At 37.3% G+C, this 22095-nt stretch overlaps 1 protein-coding gene across 1 annotated transcript in view; it reads left to right on the plus strand.

The window, feature by feature from the left end:
• The first annotated feature begins 521 nt into the window (after nucleotides 1–521).
• prim2 (DNA primase subunit 2) overlaps nucleotides 522–22095 on the plus strand; it is a 54806-nt gene continuing 33232 nt past the window's right edge. Inside the window, exons 1-7 of the mRNA XM_065296833.2 lie at nucleotides 522–605; nucleotides 1079–1233; nucleotides 1653–1765; nucleotides 2048–2142; nucleotides 2456–2576; nucleotides 3583–3678; nucleotides 3943–4080. Coding sequence (XP_065152905.1) covers nucleotides 1086–1233; nucleotides 1653–1765; nucleotides 2048–2142; nucleotides 2456–2576; nucleotides 3583–3678; nucleotides 3943–4080 — 711 coding nt within the window. The 5' untranslated portion in view covers nucleotides 522–605; nucleotides 1079–1085. The remainder of the gene's footprint in view (nucleotides 606–1078; nucleotides 1234–1652; nucleotides 1766–2047; nucleotides 2143–2455; nucleotides 2577–3582; nucleotides 3679–3942; nucleotides 4081–22095) is intronic.

The raw sequence follows: 22095 nt of genomic DNA on the forward strand, positions 1-22095 counted from the left end.
TTAACAATTTAAACAACAAGCAAAACAACTGCATATATATATCTTCAGTAACATAAAAATATGTGTAAAAGTTATACTGCATTGTAACAACCTGTGGTATCAAACTGTTCTAAAAAAAAAAATCGACTTTAGAACGCATCACGAAGGTAAACATTTTCAAACGGCAATGCGTGTACGGGTGTACATCATGATGTACATAGGTACATACACACAAATCCTTTAAAAAAGTCTTCACACTTGATCGCAATATAACACCTTTGGGCAGCACCCTTAGTTGAACGGGGGTTTTCCGCTCAGTTTACCTTATTATACGAAAAACGTAATGACAAGCAATATAAAATATTATAGAACACATCGGAAAGACTAGAGAGCGTCCGTACAGAGCGTTGAACTTTATCCATTTCGCTGCATCGTCTTGTTATTTATACAGTCTTTGGCACTTCTCACTTTACAGAGCGATAAGACACGCCCCGGAAAAGATCCCTTTACAGAACGTGATTGGTGTAGATCGAGAGTGACGTCATAAACCCGCGCTTTGTTTGGAACGTCAGCTAGTTGGCGGGATCCAGGCATCGGGAAGAGACAGACAGCACTCGGTTACAGTTGTGAGTTTTTGTTTAATTTACATTTACATGCAGTAGTGTTTTTGTGTTTCGTAAAAAACCGCTATTGTTAGTCGGCAAGTATTTAACGTTAAAAACGCCGTTTGACACGTAGAACGTTGTAAATAGGACTTTTGACTTGTGACAATAAGCAAATCATGTGTCAAAGAACTAAGTTAAGTTATTTCTGCATGTTAACTTCTATGATTCTAGTGTAACACTTGTTACAGTTTAACGTTACCTGACATTATATTGTGAGGGGAACGCACCTGTTCTTGATATTCCAACAGCATAGACATATTTAACTTAACTGTTTTAAGTGAAAGGCAGTAGCCTAGGGAATCAATAAACCAATTAAAAGCATTTGTAATTATGGAAGGTCTTCATCGCTGTAATCACAATAGGCTTTGATGATTTGATCATATAAAACCAGATGCTTGTTGTATACTCACTGTGGAAACTCTGCTTGTGCCTAGAATTGCAATGCAATTTTCAGGCAACAGAAGAAAGAAGCCGATTGGTGCTTCTCAGAATGATCTCTACGATCACTGTCTTCAGTTTTATGGACAACCTCCTCTGGAAAACATCTCTCTTACTGAGTTTGAAACCTTTGCAGTGGAAAGGTTGAAATGTAAGTCTTGCTCAGAAATGTTAAATGCTCACCTGAACATATTTGCCTTTTTTTACATTGAAAATGTATATATCCACTGGACTCAACACATACATTTGCGTGTACACAAAACACACACACACACTGGTTTCCTTTGCTTGTTTCCTCATGGGGACCTAAAATGTTGTGCTACTTTATATAGTCTACTCAAAACTTTTTGTTTTACTTGTTGATATGTTTTTATCATTGTTTAAAATTTGAACATGCATAAAGGAACCTAATATAAAAAATATGTAATAAATAAATATTACAGTTGAGGCTATTAATAGAATGTGCTCCAACCATGTTTTTTCAGGATTATCATGTGCACACATACACAAATGTATATGTGGATATATGCCTATTTGACGTGTGTGTGTATATATATTTTCTTTTTCTAGTACTCAAGACTGTGGAAAATCTTGGTGTGAGCTATGTAAAAAATACAGAACAATACAGCAAAAAGTTAGATGCTGAATTTTCAAGTCTGAACTTCCCGGTCAGAGCAGAACTGGTGAGGACAATACTCTTCATATGTACTTTTTAACTTTATATAATTATCCTTCCTACAAATGCCTTTACTGAAAAGACTTCGATGCATAGAGTGTAGTGATAGGACATATTGCAGAGGCCTGTGTGTGGAGTAATCGTATCGAGGATTTGGAGAATCGTGACACCCCTAGTTGATTGATTTTAAATAGGCTATATATGACACTCTGCAATACTTATATATTTAAAAATGTTTATAATACGTTTTATATTTTTCTCTTTCAAACATTCTATACTAATAATTTAGGATGACCGCAAGATTCAAGGAGGACCATCTGAATATGAAAAACGAAGGAAAGATCACATCTCCCATTTTATTCTGCGCTTGGCATATTGTCAGACGTAAGTATTGGATGTTCTGATACAGAATGATAATGAGTGTTTCATCTGCTCAGTTTTTTATGTATATGTGGCTCTAGTATACCTTAAACTTTTTTTTAACTAGTATGAAAGTTTGTTGCTTCATTGTTGCAACTTATTTATTGTTGTGCATTTATTCTCTTATTAATATTAGATGAGCCTAAACAGACAAAACATTTGAATGGTTTTGTCTACGTTTATTTTCAACATTTAAAATTATTTATTAAATTCTATTATGTACTGTGGCCACACAAATGTGTTGTATAAATAAAATGACTGTTTTATTTCAATTTAGTGAGGACCTCAGGAGATGGTTTATCCAACAGGAAATGGATCTTTTCCGTTATCGGTTTGGCTGTCTGTCTTCAAAACACAAGACTGACTTCTTGCATAAAAATAATTTGAAGTATGAGACGGTGAGTTTATTTTATGTATTCATTTCAACCCCATCACCTCTGATAATACTGGAAATCTCCTTTTAATTTGCATTTATTGAAACTATAAATAACTCGAGTGTTTGCAGTAAATGTATATTAAAGTGGACATATCATGAAAATCTAACTTTTTCTCTGCTTAAGTTGCTTTAATAATTGTGTATCCAATGATTGTATCAAGGTAGAAAATGTGAAAAAAAAAACCCACTAACTTAGTTTTGGTAAATCATTCACTGCAAGATGTGAAAAAATAGGTAATTGAAATGTGGCTCCTTTGTGATGTCAGAAGGGGATAATACCGCCCCTTAATCTGCACTATCCAACCACGGCACTGCCATTTAGTGCAGAGATCAGCTCATTTGCATTTTAAAGGACACACCCAAAAACGGCACATTTTTGCTCACATCCATAAAGTGGCAATTTAAACATGCTATAATAAATTATCTATGGGGTACTTTGAGCTAGAACTTCACATACGTACTCTGGGGACACCATCAATTTATTTGACATTTAAAAAAGTTTTGAATTGTCCCCTTTAAAGCTTTTCTGACACTGTCAAAATACAGCCCTAAAGACAAAAAGTGTGTTCTCCCTCTGCTTCAGTCTAAACTTCATGCCCTGTATCTGATGGCATTGGAAATGTTTAGTACATGCACCTGTTAAAGCCTTGATTTTACTTATTTTTATTTCACCCATGATGATTGTCACATCAGAAACGTTCTGTGTCCGGTGTAAGTGGTTTTCATATACTGTCCTGTAGGGGGCAGTGGTTTACCACTGAAGTTATTGCTCGCCTTATAGTTCATGTCAGTCAGTTTGTTTCCCCCTTAGAGCAACATGAGTAAAGGGTTGTTAAAATGTTTTCAGAACTGTGCCTGAACACATTCACTTACCAGTACCTGAATGATACCTGAATAATAACAATGCACTGTTATTTCTTTACTGTTTCTTAATCTTAAGTAATTAATTGAATTAATTTTCTTTACAGGTCAGTGCTGAGGAGAAGAGAATGCTTAAAGACAAGCTCATCAATTCCAGTTATGGTTTAAGTGGAATCACTGTGGAAGAATATGATTTCTACAAAGTAAGTTGTTAGGCATATTTCATGCTGTTTTCTGGGCCTCCGTTAGGTTGTTAATACAAAACCCACTACGCTTTTAAAGATCTGGGCTATGATTTTTGTCTATCTAAGGTAGAAATGTATTTTAGTAACCATATTTATTGACCTGCTTGTTTGTTTTACTTTTATTTGGCATTAGCTCTTAAAAATGCAATAGAAGTTGGCATTATTATAATCTCTTACATACATAAAACAACCGATCCTAATTATAATTTTTCTTTTGCAAAGGTTCCCTTTCAGGATGCCCTGGATTTAGTGCGGTCAAGGAAAGTGTACCTGCTGGCTGGCAATGCCTACATTCCTCACCAGGAGATTATTGCGATTGTCCTTAATGACTTCCGCACAAGACTGTCTAAAGCACTTGCCGTAAGTAATGTTTTTTTTAAGATCCAAAGTTATTCCTAGTTCCTAATTACATAGAAAACATTTCTTATGAGTTAAATACATTTAAATACATTTATTCTATATTTGAACTCTTTGGTTGAATGAGATTTAATGTAATGCATGTTTTGGAGACTACAGGAGATTTGCCTTTAAGTTTAATCCTTAAGGTCATTCAACAGAATCAGCATTTAGTTATATTATTGAGTCAATACATGCATTTGTTTTTCACGGTGAACCATGACCCTGTTTACACCTTGAATTAACATCAATTACATTAACATAAGATTGAGTAAATGATGACAGATTTTTTTATTTTTAGATCTTTCGCTTGATAATTAGTTTTGATTTATTAAAAATAACACCACATTTAAAATATATTTCTATCTCAAGACTCCTATTTTTAGAGATTGGACTATGGTGGTGTTGTGGGTTACAGAAATGTAGCTGTAGCTCACACTTTGAGTAAACGGGAGGGGTGCATTAAGGTGGTTTTGGATGACTAGAGAGGTAAAACGATCAAGAGGTTAGAGCAGTCGTGAGATTGCTTTTTTTAAAAAGGTGTGTAGAAGAGTGGGTGTCAAAGATGATGGTTGAGAGCCGTCGCTTAAAGTGCATGATGTCACTCGCAGAGAAGTTGTGGGTCATTTCCACTCTCAGACTAAAATTAAAGGGCGGCTGAAAGACAGAAGAGGTCATGGGGTTGCTGTTGGTCGGGAAATCAAAAGCAGATTTTCTTTGAGCGCTTGCCAAGGTTTTTGTTGTCACCATGGAGGCGTCTCAGTTTTTCCCAAACTTGACAATTGGCAGTAAACGTTTCCTGAGATAGGTTATCATCCCTGGAAAAATGCTTGGAACTTTATTCATGCTGTTGAGGTTAGCATATTAATAACACATGGAGATGCGTGTTAGGATATTCCCAGCAGATGATACATTGAGGCTGTTTCATTATTGTCTTTTTTTAGCAGCACTAGCAAGCACACATGATAAAATTTACTGGTTCATACAGATTTTAATCATTTAATTGGGGATTTTTTAAAATCCTATTTATAAAAAAAGTAGCATTACAGGTAGAGTTCTGAGGTCTCATTTATAAAACTGTGCGTAGGGTCCTTACTAAAAGTCTACGTACGCACAAAAGCCAAAAATGGCATATGCTAAAAAATATTTCGTGTTTTATTAAGTAAAATCATAAAAAGTCTTCCTTCCGCTGGAAAAAATAGTCCTTGATGCACTGTTAACAGCAACAGAATGTTTCACATATGTTTATGCTGCTTAATATGCTGCGATTGGTACAGCATTCATAACAGTGTTTAATCATAAATAAAACGCAGCTATTGGCCAATCAGAATAAAGCACTGGAACTAATTTATACATTATTAAATATACATAAGAGATGGTTTCACAGACATGGTTTAACTAAAGCCAAGACTAGGTGTTCAGAACGTTGGCTGGACGTCTCATGCATATGGAACACCTTTATGAAAACACTAACAGATTTCAAAGTTGTCCTCAGATTGGTTGTATTGAACAGGATTTCCAGAAGATGTATGTGTCGCTCGCAATCTTTAACTTTCTACCCGGAAACAACAACAAAGATGTCTGATGATCCAAGAAGAAATCTTTTATGTTTACACCGGTTACATTATGCTTCATCAAGCTCAAATAACCGCTGCATGTTGAAAATTATGCATGGTTTTCTGTGTGGCGACATCTCCAAGCCCCTAAACATGACATTGTACAAAAGTAAAACGTGATTGGTTGCTTTTCCTGTCAGTCATATGCCTCTTAGGCAGTATAAACAAAAAAACTTTATTTTCCAAATATCATACTTTTTTTTTGTAGCTTCAGATTTCTCTGTCTTCCTGAAATGCACAGTTGTGTACAAAACTCTCCCTGATTGGCCAGCTGACCTGTGCGTTGTGGTCTGAATACCTATGACGACTGCTGGAAAATGACGTTACCATGTTTGAAAGATTTGCCACAAAGCAATGCTAACAGGATTTAACTTACAGGCTGTGAGTCCAAGTGGGAGAAATGTCGGTCTTGTCAACATCATCGATCCCAGGAAGTAAGCTGTTGCCTACAATCCGTTTGTTTGTTGTAGTCCAAGAAAAGAGATTTATGTTGGAGACGGTAACTCGTGTCATTGTTTACTTTGGGGTTTGTACCTTTTGCATATCATTAACATGTACTAATACACAATTACACACCAAAGGAAATGCAAAATCGTGAATCGTACCATTGGTGCTATGTTAAGCCTTGTCTGTAAAAATGGGAGAATAAGAGAAAATATCAGTAGAATTAATGTTTCAAGGCTTGGACTTTTTCTGATTAGTTACTCGTGTAACAAAACATGTGTGAACGAGTGACAGGGAAAGAGAGCGAGCGAGACTGCATCTGCTATAATGCATCTAAAATTGATAACTTTGTTGTTGTTTTGTTTTATTGTGTCATTGTTGCGGAGTGATAAAAAACTAGAGTGTCCCAGTGCTGTTCTGATGTTACATCAGCACTCTTCAAAAGTCTTGTGTCCAATCACATTCAATGGCCAGAAATATGCTGCATGCCTGGCATATATTAGAATTGATATCTGTGGGGAGATGGCGTTTAAAAACCCTTATTCCTTGGGCGGTGCTAAGGTGTTTACAAGATCTATATTCTTTTTTTTCTTCTTTTTTAATTTAATCTGTCAAGACTTTGCTAAGCGTTAATTTGGCCATTATCTAACTAAGGTTATATATAAAACAACACCATAAATATAAAGTGCTGTTTAAATATTTCATTCATTCTGTGGAGCGCTGTGTTAGCCGTTAAGGTAATAGCTGCCCGTTTATCATCTTCACTCCATTAATACCCAAACTCCAAATGAGAGTTGCTGCCATGGTAAACAATGCAGCAGTCGATTTAATTGCAGCTATAACTGAAGAAATTAAAATGTGCACAGAATATAGAGAACAGTCATAAATCGGACAGCTTTGTGAACTCGGATTACTTAACAACATTAGTCTGCCCAGCTTGGGTTTAATTGGGCATTTTAATTGAAACCAGGGAGCGGTTGTGTTCAGTTGATCACTGGTAAGTGGAGGAGAGACGGGCTTTGTTCATTTAATGCTGGCATGTTGTCTGCATAAATTTCATTGTGCTGCTTCTGAGTTTGAACACTCTTCGCATTAGTTAGTTTTGTAAAGAGTCATGTTTAATGCAGTGCTCTAACTGAGTTTTGTCCTATTTGAATGCTCCTCTCTGTGTGGATATTACCATCTGTTTCTGGATTGTCAGAAATGGATGGCTGATGCAAAATGAAGATGCTCCTGGCAGCCTGGCAGATACATATAGTATATACATATCTATTTGTCAAATACATGCTACCTGTTAAGACAGGCTATCAGTATGATTCTGCCAGAGATCTGGACAGCTGGTGGGATGAGATTCATTTGGGCAGAATGTTCTCGGAGAAAAGTCATTTGAATTATTATTCGTAAACTCTCATCTGTCCTCAGCACAGAACATATACTGCTAGTCAACATTCTCTTTTCTCCTAGTATATTGAATCCGTATTAGTCGGTGCATTAATCCATATCGGCTAATGAAAACACATGCTGCCTGCACATTTCCTTTTTGATGGTGTTCTGGATAGCCGACGCTGGAAGAAAATGAAATGTGTCAATCTTCATCCTCCAGCTGACTCTATAAATCAGGCTAGGAACGAGTGTTTTATATTTTTACTTTAAATCGTTTCCAGAGAGACTATCTGAAATCAATTGGCAAGTTGAAAATCCTTACTGTAATTAATGTCTGGATGAGGTGCATCACCTAATGTTGCTCACTTGTGTTTTGTGAGTGTGTGCCTGTACCAGGCATTGTTACAGGGCGGCATTCCTGAAAGTAAAAGAACTGCACTTGCAGTTCTAATATAAATATTTATATTATTTTTAATAGAATTAATAGAATAGAATAGAATATTCATGTGTGTGTGTGTGTGTGTGTGTGTGTGTGTGTGTGTGTACCTGGTAATAATCACGTTGTGGGGACCAATTGTCCCCACAAAGATAGGAATACCAGTGTTGTTTTGACCTTGTGGGGACATTTTGATGTCCCCATGAGGAAACAAGCTTATAAATCAAACAGAAGGATGTTTATTGAAGATGTGAAGTAGCAGAAAGTTTTATGTGATGGTTGGGGTTAACCATGGAAAGAAGCGAATGAAATCGGGCGCTTCTCCGGTCTCAGCGTTCCTTCAAAGGCGCGTGCTGCGGCCGGCGGCAAAAACCGCAAGGCGCTCAGAGCGCATAAACAGCGCGCAACCGCTACCTGCCCATAGAATATCATTAAAAAAAAGGCACCTGGAACTGCCATAAACTCTTTTGGTGTGATTGGCACCTTTGTCTGCCTTTAAAATGTCCACCTCCACTCCATTTATTATCCTAAATTAGGTGCACCTGTTAGCTGCATAAAGACACCTGTCCACCCCATACAATCAGTTAGAATCCTACTACTAACATGGCCAAGACCAAAGAGCTGTCCAAAGACACTAGAGACAAAATTGTACACCTCCACAATGCTGGGAATGGCTACGGGGACATTTCCAAGCAGCTTGGTGAAAAAAGGTTCACTGTTGGAGCAATCATTACAAAATGGAATAAGCTAAACATGACTGTCAATCTCCCTCGGACTGGGGCTCCATGCAAGATCTTACCTTGTGGGGTTTCAATGATCCTTAGAAAGGTGAGAAATCAGCCCAGAAACTACTCTGGAGGAGCTGGTCAATGACCTGAAAAGAGCTGGGACCACCGTTTCCAAGGTTACTGTTGGTAATACACTAAGACATCATGGTTTGAAATCATGTATCATGCACCGAAGGTTCCCCTGCTTAAACCAGCACGTGTGTTAAGCATGGAGGTGGTAGCATCACGCTTTGGGGGTGTTTTTCTGCACATGGGACAGGGCGACTGCACTGTATTAAGTAGAGGATGACCAGAGCTACGTATTGCAAGATTTTGGGGAACAACCTCCTTCCCTCAGTTACAGCATTGAAGATGGGTCGAGGCTGGGTCTTCCAACATGACAATGACCCGAAGCACACAGCCATGATAACCAAGGAGTGGCTCTGTAAGAAGCATATCAAGGTTCTGGTGTGGCCTAGCCAGTCTCCAGACCTAAACCCAATAGAGAATCTTTGAAGGGAGCTCAAACTCTGTGTTTCTCAGCGACAGCGACAGGCCCGTCATAAGTTTGCCAATGACCATTTGGATGATACAGAGGAGTCATGGGAGAAAGTCATGTGGTCAGATGAGACCAAAATAGAACTAATTAACTAAACGTGTTTGGTGGAAGAAGAATGATGAGTACCATCCCAAGAACACCATCCATACTGATCTAGAGAAGATCTGTGTGGAGGATTGGGCCAAAATCCCTCAAACCTGGTGGAAAATTACAGGAAACGTTTGACCTCTGTAATTACAAACAAATGCTACTGTACCAAATATTAACATTGGTTTTCTCAGGTGTTCAAATACTTATTTGCAGCTGTATCATACAAATAAATAGTTAAAAAAATCATACATTATGATTTCTAGATTTTTTTTAGATTATGTCTCTTACTACAATTTGTGTGAAACTAGTAAGTGAGCGCTGCTTTGTTGATGTTTTGTATCCCAGTGGTCACTAGCTCTTCCAGTTTCCCGTTGTATGTAATGAATGCAAACTACTGCCACCTGCTGGCACTGAAATTTTTCTCAAACAGTTGCAGAATGAACGTGCTGCTTATCCACTGTCCTTTTGGTGTGTCAGGGTGACTTTGGACCCAGGCTCAGCCAGCACACAGGCAATGTGAGCTGACCTCACAGTCTATCCTTACACTTCATGTTATTATAACATTGTTAGACTTAAGTGGGGATTTTGGAGACCTCTTGAAACACTGGAACCAGAGCTATGGTGCTTGTGCAGTAGAGCTGGAGAAAAAATTGCCTGCAATTCTTATGCGTATCTCATCAGTAAAGTCGATACGGTGATTAGTAGTAAGTAAATCGCCGTCACCTGCTCTATTTTGCAGAGATGCAGGTTTATGTCGGCCCTGCTGCATATCCCAGTTTCATTGTCCCTTTCAGTTTCTAGTGTATTCCCCCTCTCTGTCTTAGGCATCATGAAGAGTTAAAAGTAAAAAAACCTGCTATATTGGTCACCACCACCCAGTAGATTGTGGTGATACATAAAGGTAATCAAGTTGAGTTAATTCTGCCCATATTAAACAGAGTGTCAGACATGAGGATCTGTTCTTAATCAAAACTGAGCTGCAGCTTATGTTCCGACATTTAGACAACGAGAGGGAATTACAGAGACTTTGATGGAAATAGCTTTTTAAAAGTCATCATGGATGATGAGGCTCGCTCCGCAAATATTCAGCTCTTTGAAAATAAGACCTCTGATGTAATGAGTCTGTCCATTGACACAAATTATTATGAGCATGAGACTTATAGAGATTTTTAAACACATCCTCATCTCTCCTTTTCTTTTGCTGTCATGTTTGTAATAAGGCTTGGTTAAAATCTTTAGTGTATTCAACTAGTTACATTTCTTGGCTGTTTTTGGCCTATGTGAAAATGCCCTTTGGTTCTTATTAGTGCTTATTAGGGGTCGACCGATATGTTTTTTTTAATGGTCGAAACCGATATTAAGAAAGCTGTATGGCTGAATGTTATTACAATAAATATAGCCTTTTGTAGTACTTACAAGACATAATTAATGTGGATCTGACATCTCACTGTACTCTTTAAATAAGACACAACATAACATCATGTTAAAAAGTGAATAATGATTGGTCATTTTACTGTCTGTCAGACTTTAGCTTAATATTGAGTGATACTGAGTGTCTTTTTTATTGCAAACATCAAATTAAAGTAGATGAGAGAGTTTCTGGCCGATTGAAAAGATTTATCGGTATATCAATATATGATATATTGGCCTCTGCAATACATTGTCCTATCACTATTGTTATCAGGGGTGCCACACTCCTCCTGAAAAGTGAAACCAAAACATTTCAATCGCACCCTAGTGCCTGGCGGCATTATCCTTAACATCGTCTTCTAAGCGAATGGGAGCCAAACTTAATTTAAATTAGTTTTCCCCCCAACAATTGTTTTATTTCTTAACTTGATGTTTGGTTTTAGTTGGTTATTAGATGCTATTAAAAAGTGGTGTGACGACTTGATTTGTATGTTTGTGATTGAGTCAAATAGGAAAATGTGCAGTGCTTTGATACTACGGCTCCACCTCACGCTCACTACTGCACAGACTCTGGCTCCAAATGATGACATTGGCGCAAGATGTCAGCCATCATTTTTAAGATATTTTGGCTTCATTACTTTACAATGGAAGTCTATAGAGATGCTTCGTCCATATACAATCTATGGTGCTTATAAATGTGGTAATACTTGATGCTTACAATTGTGAGTTAAAACATTTTTAAAGTTATTTATTAGACAGATTTGTTGATTTCATATCAATGTATATTTTCTCATTTAACAAATTCAGTTGTAATTAAAAACCTAAAAATCTATATATTTTTTGATCTGTCCTTGTGTTTACCTGTTTTGTGACTGATCTTATAAATCGGTACTGTTATGCATGAATTTTTCATTGCACTGTGTTAATATAGTTTGATGCAAGGTTAAAAAACCTAGACTTAAGAGTAATGTGTTTGAAAGTTTTGTCTTTTTGTTTCCATTAGAGAGCAATTACTTCAATTTGTTTGGCTCAAAGTGATGCTCCTTTAATTGGCTCTCTTTAAATATTTTGGAAAGGAATCAAATGAGTTCTAAAGGATCTTTTTCCCTAAGACGTAAAATCTTTGAAAAGGGGCTTTAGGTCTTAAACCGCAAAGCTACTTGAATGCAGAACACTGGATGAATCCAGGGTTTAGTTTTTAGAAATGACCGAATAGGATGAACAGTCTGCCATCTCTGATCTTTTCATGCTCTCTGGTAAATAACAACATAATTGTACGTGCATGTACAATGTACCAAAATAAAAATTCTTGGCCAAAATCAAACCATCTCGACTGAAAAAAACGAACCTGGACATTTCTCTATTTGCTTTTGTTTGGAATAACTACAGGTTGTTCATCCAGCCATTCTCTGAATCTGTTATCCTCATCAGGGTTTTGCTTATATTTGTTATTTCATTTGCCATCGCCTCAGTATCAACAAGCTTCAAGGAATATTTGATATGTAAATGATGTGAGTGAGATTGTTATACATGTAATACATCAAGCTTTCACATGATAATCACACTGTACTGCCAGTGCTGTTCTGGATGTATATCAGAAGTGTTAAAACCTCTCTTGTCCAAGCCAGATTAGAAGAATTTGTCGTACAAATTAATTTATTATGTATGTGTGCAAGTATGCAAGTTTTGTTCATTGCAATATTGACTTTATTAACTCTATTCTGACAAAGCAGATGTTGTTTGTTTAACAAGCTATTATGATGCACAGAAAGCAGAATGCTAAAAATATTAATAAATATTACAAACTGAATATCGGCTAATGTAAGCACATCTGTTCCTTAAATTAATTGAATAAGAGTACACAACAAACAGCACTTTTTACGGGTGGAAATACACACATTTTTGTAAGTTATTTTGTATAAAGTCGTTGGCTAAATGTAAAAGTAACCCCGTAAATGATTGCTTCTGATGATGAGAACTTTAATGCAAAACCTCAAATGAGGTAAAACCAAATATTCAGTATATATCAGAAATACTTTAGTGTAGTAAAGTAGTGTGTTGTGATGCGACAGCAGCTTAGCTTAGCTGGCGACTGGCGTGTTCCTGTGGGCGGAGGTTAGTCAAAATGTCTTGAAAAAATGAATTCTGTTAAAGAAAATAGATCGCTTGGCATTGAACTTTGAGCTTTATAATTTTGCAGGCATTATTTATGCTCTACACATTTTGCCAGGACCTTACACACCAACTAAAGTCTGAAAAATGGGATCATGAAAAAATGAATTCTGCATTTTTTTTTTTGTCTAAAGGTATTTATTGGTCAAAATGCTTCCCTATATTACACATTTAATGACTTTAGGTCTATCCAAGGGAAAGACTGCACTTAAGGCCCACAGTAATATTCACTCTTAGTGCTGTTTCAGCCTCAGTGACTGTTGGTTCTTCCATTTAATTTGATCATTTTCTTTTTATCACTGGAATGTGAAATGTTACCTGGACTCAAGCCATGACACATTTTTTGGAAAGCAAGCTTGACCTAATTGAGTGTCACGGAGGAGGGGGAAAAGTACTTCCACTCTTTCTGCCAACGATTCAATTGGAGCTGTCAATCCAGTGGCCAGTTTTAACCATTTGGCTGTAGCTGATGTGTCTGGTTGGGCCGATGGATAGATAGACACATACTGAAACACATCACAATGGTGAGCTTTCAATCAGGCCAGGTCCTTACCTAACTGAAAGGCCATCTCGGCCCAATGAATATTTTTTTTCTCTTGTCCTCTTAGGTGATTAATGAGCAAGCGGGGTTGTTGTTTGTCCAGATGAAGGACTGATGCAGTCTGCTGTTCATTATCTGATCAATGAGCAGGGACTGTGATAACAAGTTGAGTTAAAGCTTTTGAATTGGCTTGAATTTACCTGTTTTCTAAACCATTTCTCAGCGAGTTTCTGTGTTGTTCTGTGTGGTCAAAATGTACAAAATCATCAGACATGGCAAATTTCTGAATTAGGCTAAGCATTTCGATAAATTTCCCTCTTGCAAATTAATCAGTTTGCTTGTAAAGTAAGTTATATTGTATACAGGGTTCCCACGGGTCCTTGAAATCCTTGAAAATTTGTGAATCTGGGGGAAACAATTCAAGACCCTGGGAAGTTTTTGAAAATATACATACATAGATACAGGTCACTGAAAGTGCTGGAATCTATTTTATTCAATAAGTTTTTTGGAAAAAAAATCCATATTCCCTTTGTAGTGTAGGATAATATCACAATAATTCTAGACTTTTTTTTGGAAACGTGCTAAACTGTTCGCTTTACAGTAAATGCTTATATCTTTTGTATGCGAATGTTGATTTATACCAAAATGCTTTTTTGCATAATTGTGTTTGACACATAAAAACGTCTCTGGTTACGTATGTAACTGTTTTTCCCTGAGAAAGGAACGAGACGCTAAGTCTCCCTTGCCATACTTCCTGCGTCCCTGTAATGCTGTCTTTGGCAATATTTCAGATAGCGATTTACTTCCTGTCTCCCACGTCACCCTGTCTTTGTCGTAAAGCCTCACCGTTGGTTGAATTTGATATACACATTCAGACGCACTTACCCCTGGAGGCATCCCCAAAGTGTCACCTCAGTGACGCAGTCCGAGTTCCCTCGAAAGGGAACTGTTACAATGTATCTTAAAAGGTAACACAATGTAACCTTGCCCTCACTTGAAATGTGTCCCCACATTTTGTCCTTGAATTTGAGGGTATTGGACCTGGAAAGTCCTTGAAAGGTCCTTGAATTTGAAGTTAACTAAGGTGTGGGAACCCTGGTATATGAGGAGCTCAGATACAAAAGCCAGTAAATGCCACCCCTGTCAAAAATGACACATTTTGCCAGCACCTGTTGTTCAAAATATTGCCCCACGCTGCATTGTAGAAATTTTGGATAGTGCTCTTTTATCCCACTTTTGGTGTTTCTTGTACATAATAGAAAATTAATGCATTTAAACAAAAACATTTGCATAGTTCCACAAGAGAGACCTCAATTCAACTAAAGTTCCATTGCGCCAGCAGGAAAAACGGATGGAAAATATGGCATCAAGCAGGGCAGTGGCTCAAATTAAAGTCCTCAAAGACAACCAAGTGCTGTGAAGAAAATGTGTGATTAAATACACATCTGATCCTCTTTATCCAAAATTCACAAACTTCTACCCACAAGTTCAAAGTCCAGCGGTCCTCTGCTGTTGATTTATGAATGTGTAATCCAGGCAGGAGATCTCTCCTACCCTGCCAAACATCCTGATGAATGCGGTAGGAAAGAGATGACCTCTTCATGGGATACAGATAACAAGATTGATTTGGGTTACTTGTGGCAAGTCTTGCCTGGGATGTAATGATGTGACCGCTGCACACATTTATCAGCGCTCCACTTGTAGTCCTGTCTTTAGCATCTCCCTGCTTGTTGACATGCAGAGCAGTGCGCATTTTAAGTAGTTTTCGCTTTAGGGAAGATGGGAGCCTTAGGGGCATGTTTTGTAGAAGCAAACAAACAGCCACGCCGTGCAGAAGTGATCATCATTTTATATATCTCAGAAGTCGCTTACTGCAATCAAAATAAATTGCAAGTACACCGAGGGCTTTATTTGGGTGATCATTTTCATTTTTCACCAAGTTGCCTGTACGGCAACGGCACCTGCACATTAATGGGGATAATCGAGAAAGCGTGATGCGTGGGTACTTGAGAAAGAGATTAATGAGCTAATGACTTTCTGTGGAAAATCAAATGGTTGTTCAACACTAGTCAGGAAAATTTAATATAACAATCATCGGCCAATTTTATGTTTGCGCTGCTTATATGCGTAATGAATCCTGAATTATGTGTAATAAAGATGCTTTTCATTTGATGTTAATGAACTTGTGTGAATTATTTATTTTTTTAATAGTCATAATGCACATTTTTAGGTGACAATTTGTCCATATAAAGGCTTTGATCATGTTAATGTGACACATGATTGGTCATTAGAGATAGAGATTCGTGGGAAAGTACAACATTAAGGCTTTTTTCCTTTCGTGGATTTGTAATGTTTCCAAGAATATTTACGCATTTGCTGCGCCTCTCTACACCGCCCACTTGTGAAATGCGGTTGTCGCTTCAATTTTCCAATTTTCCTCTCACAAAAAGCCGGCGCTTCTGAAAGCCACTCGAATATAAATATTTTAGGGTTGTAATTATTTGAGATGGAAGCATTGATGTTTAAATATTAAAGGCTGCTACTCTCGGTATGCTGTAACAGTTTTCAGAGAAACTCTTGCTGTGTTCTCGGGTGGCTTTTACAGCATCAGATTATTGCTCCAGCACAGAGAGGTAATTGTATTTTCAGTTGTTGCATTATCATCCGTGAAGATCTGAATTTTTTGTTGTTTGACCTACATGCTTGGCATTTATTCGCAACTGGAGTTCATGGTGAATGAATGTTGAGTTTTGTTGCATTATTTATTTATTTATTTTTTCGGATACGTTAGGTCTTGTATGTGTGAGGTCACAATAATTCTTCCTTTAACTTTTCATTACTTTAAAGACCCTTTAGCGTCCTAGCAGTAAACCCTTATTGGTTACCGCAAATGTTTAGAAAGGGACTACAGGCTCTCTGTGTTTGCTTTGTGTCAGTTTTTTGATAAGTGGACATGGCAGATGGGTGTCATGGGAAATGTGGAATCGACCTCAAGTGAGACGTAACCTTTTGAGTTTGTCAAACTGCTTTGCTCTCTTTCTCTTCATTTCTCAAGTGCTTTGCACAGCTGAATGTGTGACCAGAGCCACAATAAAGGGGCTGAACTTGGATCACAGTTTGCTTTTCACATCTCACTTAATTCCTTTAAGGAGACAAGGAGATGATCCTAGATGAGCTCTCTGAGGTGCCTCCATATGAACAAAATACAGATTGGGTCAATTTTTTTTTCTGTTGCAAGTATGGTGAAGACTAAAAAAACAACGTTACTTTGTGTATTTGGTATAATACAATGTGACCGCGTCGTTTATGGTTAAAAAACACATTATTTTTTACATACCATACATTTTGATGGTATTACTCTTCCTGAAATGCACAGATTTAAAAAGCTCTGTGTCTCTGATTGGCCAGCTAATCTGTACGTTGTGATTGGCCTGAATAGCTCTGACGTCAGCTGGAAAGTGACGCTCCTTACCATGTTTGAAAGATTCTGTCGCAATGCTAACAGAAGTTAACTTACAGTCTGTGAGACAAAGTGGGATGAACTATAATAATGTTGGTTTTTACTACATCACCAATTCCCCAGGAAGTAAACTGTTGCCTACAATCCGTGTGTGTGTTGTAGTCCAAGAAAAGAGATTTTATGTTGGAGACGATATCTCGCGTCATTGTTTACTTTGGGGTTTGTACCTTTTGGAAATTGTTAACATGTACAAATACACACTTACACACCAAAGGAAATTTAAAAATGTGAATCGGACAATAGGTGCTCTTTATAGTAGAGAAAAACAGAACGGAGATCCTTGTGGCTTCAGTGTGCGGTTGTCTCACGATGTTAAAAGATACTAATGATGAATTACTACTGATGATTGTAAAGGATTTTCATAACTGAAAACTACATATAAATAACAATGGGTGCACTGTTTAAGCCCAATGTATCAAATGCGTGAATCTGCACATGTCCACATTTGTATATCACCGTCTCTATGCGTTAATTACTATAAATAACATTAAATAGCGCAAGTATTACTTATACTTACTACAACCATATTTTAGTATATTTATATTGTAGTTTAATCTGTCTGTTGAGTATATTTATTTTAGTGAATGTTTTGATATTGTGACATAAGTTTTGGTAATAAAACGTTTGCTTATTTGCATATATAATGCACGTCCAGATAGCAATGCAAGTCTCCTCAGGAAAGTTTCAAAAACCTTGAAATGTCGATTAAAGTATTGTTGTGTTGAAATACTTTGGATCCATTCTGGAATGTCGGTGAGTGATCTATGCAGACCAAAGGCATTGTAAATGATTCTGCACCATGCATCAATTCACAGCAGTCAGCCTGCTGCAGGGTCTGCCAAGTTTTACCGCCAACTCTGCAACTCCGCCACTGTCCCAGAGCTCCAGTGAATTTGCATCGAATGACATTTTGGTACAACGCTAACAAGAGAACCAATGTTTTCAATCAATCAGCTTGTGAAGGGCTTTCAACATTTTGAAGTCAGCACAGGTATTCGGTTGAAAGTAAGACCATTGTGCTTACACAGCAAGGGTACTGCTGGTCACCAAGGTTACGGTTAAATTATGTCTCCGTCTGTCTCGAGGACCTGCAAAGCTTATTAAGACATACAGCACTTAATTTTGAAGTTTGCCTTTTGGGTTAAGTTTCTTCACCCTTGAGGCAACTTGTTTAATGAACTCACTTCAAAGTTGTGCTTTAATAAGTTATTGTTTGTTTAATGTCCAGCTTTGCTGTATGAGTTGCCAGTACTTTGACAGGATGAAGAAGTAGTAGGAAACTTTCTTAGCTCACCTGTCAGTCCTTCCAGCAAAATGTTCCCATCCAAATGCTATTAAAGACAGGTTTGACATGTATTAAGCTGTATTTCATATCAGATTCCTGGAAGGCTTTTAAACAATTTTTGGATGCATTTCTAGGAGTTAATATTTTGGGAGCGGAAGCAACCACATCACCAGCTGCAACTTTAGTGCATCTGGTACATTATTTATATTAACCTCTTAAAAAATGTTTAATGAGTTCAAGAATGCGCCTCAGGCTTCAGCATCAAGTATTGCTTTTGTTCATTTACGTCTATCCCCAATCCTGAATATGTGTTTATAGCAAAGGATGCAATAGTTAATTAATTATAATTTCTCAAATTCCAGCCTTAAAGCATTGTGCATTTTTATATATTATTTAATGCACAGCTTTTGTAGTTTTTGTAAGGACAACCAAGTAGTCTTACACAGATATAAAAAAAAACATGTTTTGTAGACTCACTTTATTTATGTAGATGGAAATAAGTTCAAAATATATAATGAATTTGGCTACCAAATATCACTTTACCATAATGCTTCTTTAAACAACTATTCATGTAGTGGTGATGAAGAACTAAACTAGACAAGACAATTATTATTTGTAAACATTAAGATAGAGATAAAATACAGATTTAAGCATCTCTTTAAGATATATAAAAATCTTTCTACTAAACATGCATGCATGCATGCATACATAAAGGAAAAAAATTATAACCTGCAAGCTATCGGTCTTTACACACAAGCTGCATCTCTGTATCTTTGTTGGACAGCTTCCCCTCAGTGGTTCCGGTTAATCTTGTTGGTTTTGTTATTGCTGATTGCTTATCATGACGCTGATGTCTCCAGCAACAAAGAGGAGATGACTTTTGCAGCCTTGTTTCAGACTATGCTAATCTAGCACTCAATATGGCCTATCTGGGGATTTATAAAGGCGACAGTGGGCTTTCTGATTTACGGCTTTACACTGATCCATCTTCAGCAACACACGGAAAGGTCTGCTCAATATGTTATCATTGTATTCAAGCATTTAAAGCTCGGAGCGTGGCTGTTCAGGTCAGGATGTAGGCTAAGCGGCTTGCAGTAGCCCGCCAGTTCATTTAAAAATATATTTTTTATTTGCCTTTCAGAATCGCAGGATTATGGGTCTGAGCAGTTTGTCTCATCACTGACCCCTTCAAGGTCTTTGCCTCTTTTTCTCTGAACAACGCCTCATAAAGACTTTTCAAACTCGTCAAACTCAAAATTAAGCTATTCTCTCATGTGGTAACCCATGTGACTCTTTCATAAGGGATGCTCAGAGTTTGTCTCAGTAATGTTCTTTACTAAGCTGCTTATGAAATTGCATGAAATGGCAGTCGTCCAAATGCTCCCCTTTAAACCAGAAGCAGAGTTTAATTTCAGAATTCTCATCCAAGTTCTAGCTTTTCTGAATTTGAGCATCAGCTTTGAAATTCTACTTTTTGTAAAGTTATTTATTTTCTGAGCCTGTGAAAATCTCATTGGTGTTTTTGTATTTATTTATTTTATTAACCTTTTTTAATTTTTTTCCAAGTCTGGATTAGTATGGAAAAAAGAAAATGGAGTATGGAGAAAAAAAATGAATTTACAGACTATTTGCTTATTCAGTTTCCTATAACATAAAGATATATCAATAATACATTTATTTTATGATATATGAGCATGTTTTGAGCGCTGCCATAAGATCAGCGCTACATCAAATCTGAGCAGGACTGCATTTGCAACTAAATACATTGAACATTGTCAAATTTTGCATTAAAATGTGAAACAAACGATCAGCCACAATGGGTAAATTTAAGTATGATGGGAACTTGAGCTAGTCCAGCCCAGTCTCATGGAGATGCAAATAAATAGCACAAAGTGTGAAAACTCGTGCAATACATACGCCAAATTCCAATTTTGCCTGCAAATGATATGCCAGTCCTTCCTGTTCACTTAATATGACAATCTTTTTGTGTCGTTTATGTATTGGTTTATAATATTTGGGGTTAGAACAACTTTTTGTTGCATAAAATGACATCCTAACTAGAGAGGGACTGATATATCGGCCGTCCAATATATCGGGCCGATATTTGAGAGTTTTATGTGTATCGGCATTGGCCGATATGTGGCGGCCGTGTTTGCGGATTTTTTTCCGGCATTATTTACAGACAGAGTGCTGAAAGCCGCAAGCGATTGCAGGTCATGTGACTAAAAACAACCAACATTTCCATTACAACATCGAAAGCTTGGCCTAACAGCTGATTATAGCTGAACAAAGCGGGTTTTTATTTCTAATCTTTAGTCCTAGACTAAAATAAATGTAAGAACTGTCCAAACTAATAACATCTCTTTTTAACATATCTTCAAATACATCAGTGCTCTGTGTTTTGCCTCAAAATGGACACAAGAAATGTTTAAACTAGTTATATTTCCTAATTAAACTAAGCTCTAGTCCTAGTTTAAGATAATTCCTGTCCGGGAAACCAACGCAATATTTATTTGTAGTAGTGCTAGAAATCAATATCCTTTGCTGATAGTTTCTCGTCATTGTGGAGAGCGCAGTTTATGGTTCCATAGCACTCTCACCTGTTTTTACTATTTGTTAAATATAGTTTTTTTAAGTTTAAATTGAGACTTGTAACATTTGGCATCATCGTGTCATTTTAATGAGGTAAACTGAGTGAGCAAAAGAAGTATTGGCTCCAAATATCGGGTTAAGAATCGGCAGCCTGTATCGGTCATCAGCTAAGGCTGATGAAACAAAAAACGGTATCGGCATCGGCACTGAAAAATCCATATCAGTGGATCCCCAATCCTAACCCTAACCCCAACTCCAAGTTGAAAAACATGGGGAAACCTATTATATTAAATGACATATTTAAGCAAATCCCAAGTCTAACTCCAAACAAAAAAGATTGAAATCAATACATGAAACGACACATTTATACATTAAACCATTGCTTTTTTTAGATGTTAAATATGTTTTGAAAAATCTTCACGGAAATCTGTATGTTTGAGTCTGGAAAAGTATGGAATTTTGAAATGAAAAATTTGTAGGAACCCTGTAACCTAATAAGGACTGACATTCAGTATATAGTAATATGGGTTGGGCCATTGCTTGCACAATGTGATGCGTTGACTGTACCTTTCCACTTAATTAATAATTACCAGTCTTCCTTTTGAACATGTAGCCGAGGGTATACATGCAGAGATTGCCTAACAAGCAGAATCCAGAGTGTCTAGCTGTTCCTCCGAGTCAAACATGCTTCTGTAGGACCTCAATGATGCCAATTAGTTGGATTGTCTTCTCGCCATGTTGGATAGCCTCTAGCAGTGTGTACGAGGGCTATCCAGGAGGTAAAGTCCCTGACGAGCATGACTTTCAATTACGTCTTGTGCGTTTCATCACAGTTGAATTGCCATCTGGACTTGTCTGCTCATTAGCTTATCCTGACAATTTCACGTTTTCATTGCCAGCTACTGAGTCAGTCGTACATTTGTGTTCAGGGAAGAGGATTATTTTGGTATCACCAAATTTAACTTATCAGCCCTCTTCAATAAAAGGCTCGCGCGACTTCATGCGGCACCCACCATAGGACCATAAATCTACTTGCTGTAGTGACAGGATATCTGTCGTTGTCAAATCACAGTACCGCCAGAGCAATTTGAACGCATACAGAGTCTTCTACTCTTAAATCGCCCTTGCCCGACTGTGATGTCACACGTCCATCGGTCAGCCCAC

The sequence above is a fragment of the Paramisgurnus dabryanus genome, chromosome 20, assembly GCF_030506205.2.
Source record: "Paramisgurnus dabryanus chromosome 20, PD_genome_1.1, whole genome shotgun sequence".
Classification (NCBI taxonomy): Eukaryota; Metazoa; Chordata; class Actinopteri; order Cypriniformes; family Cobitidae; genus Paramisgurnus; species Paramisgurnus dabryanus.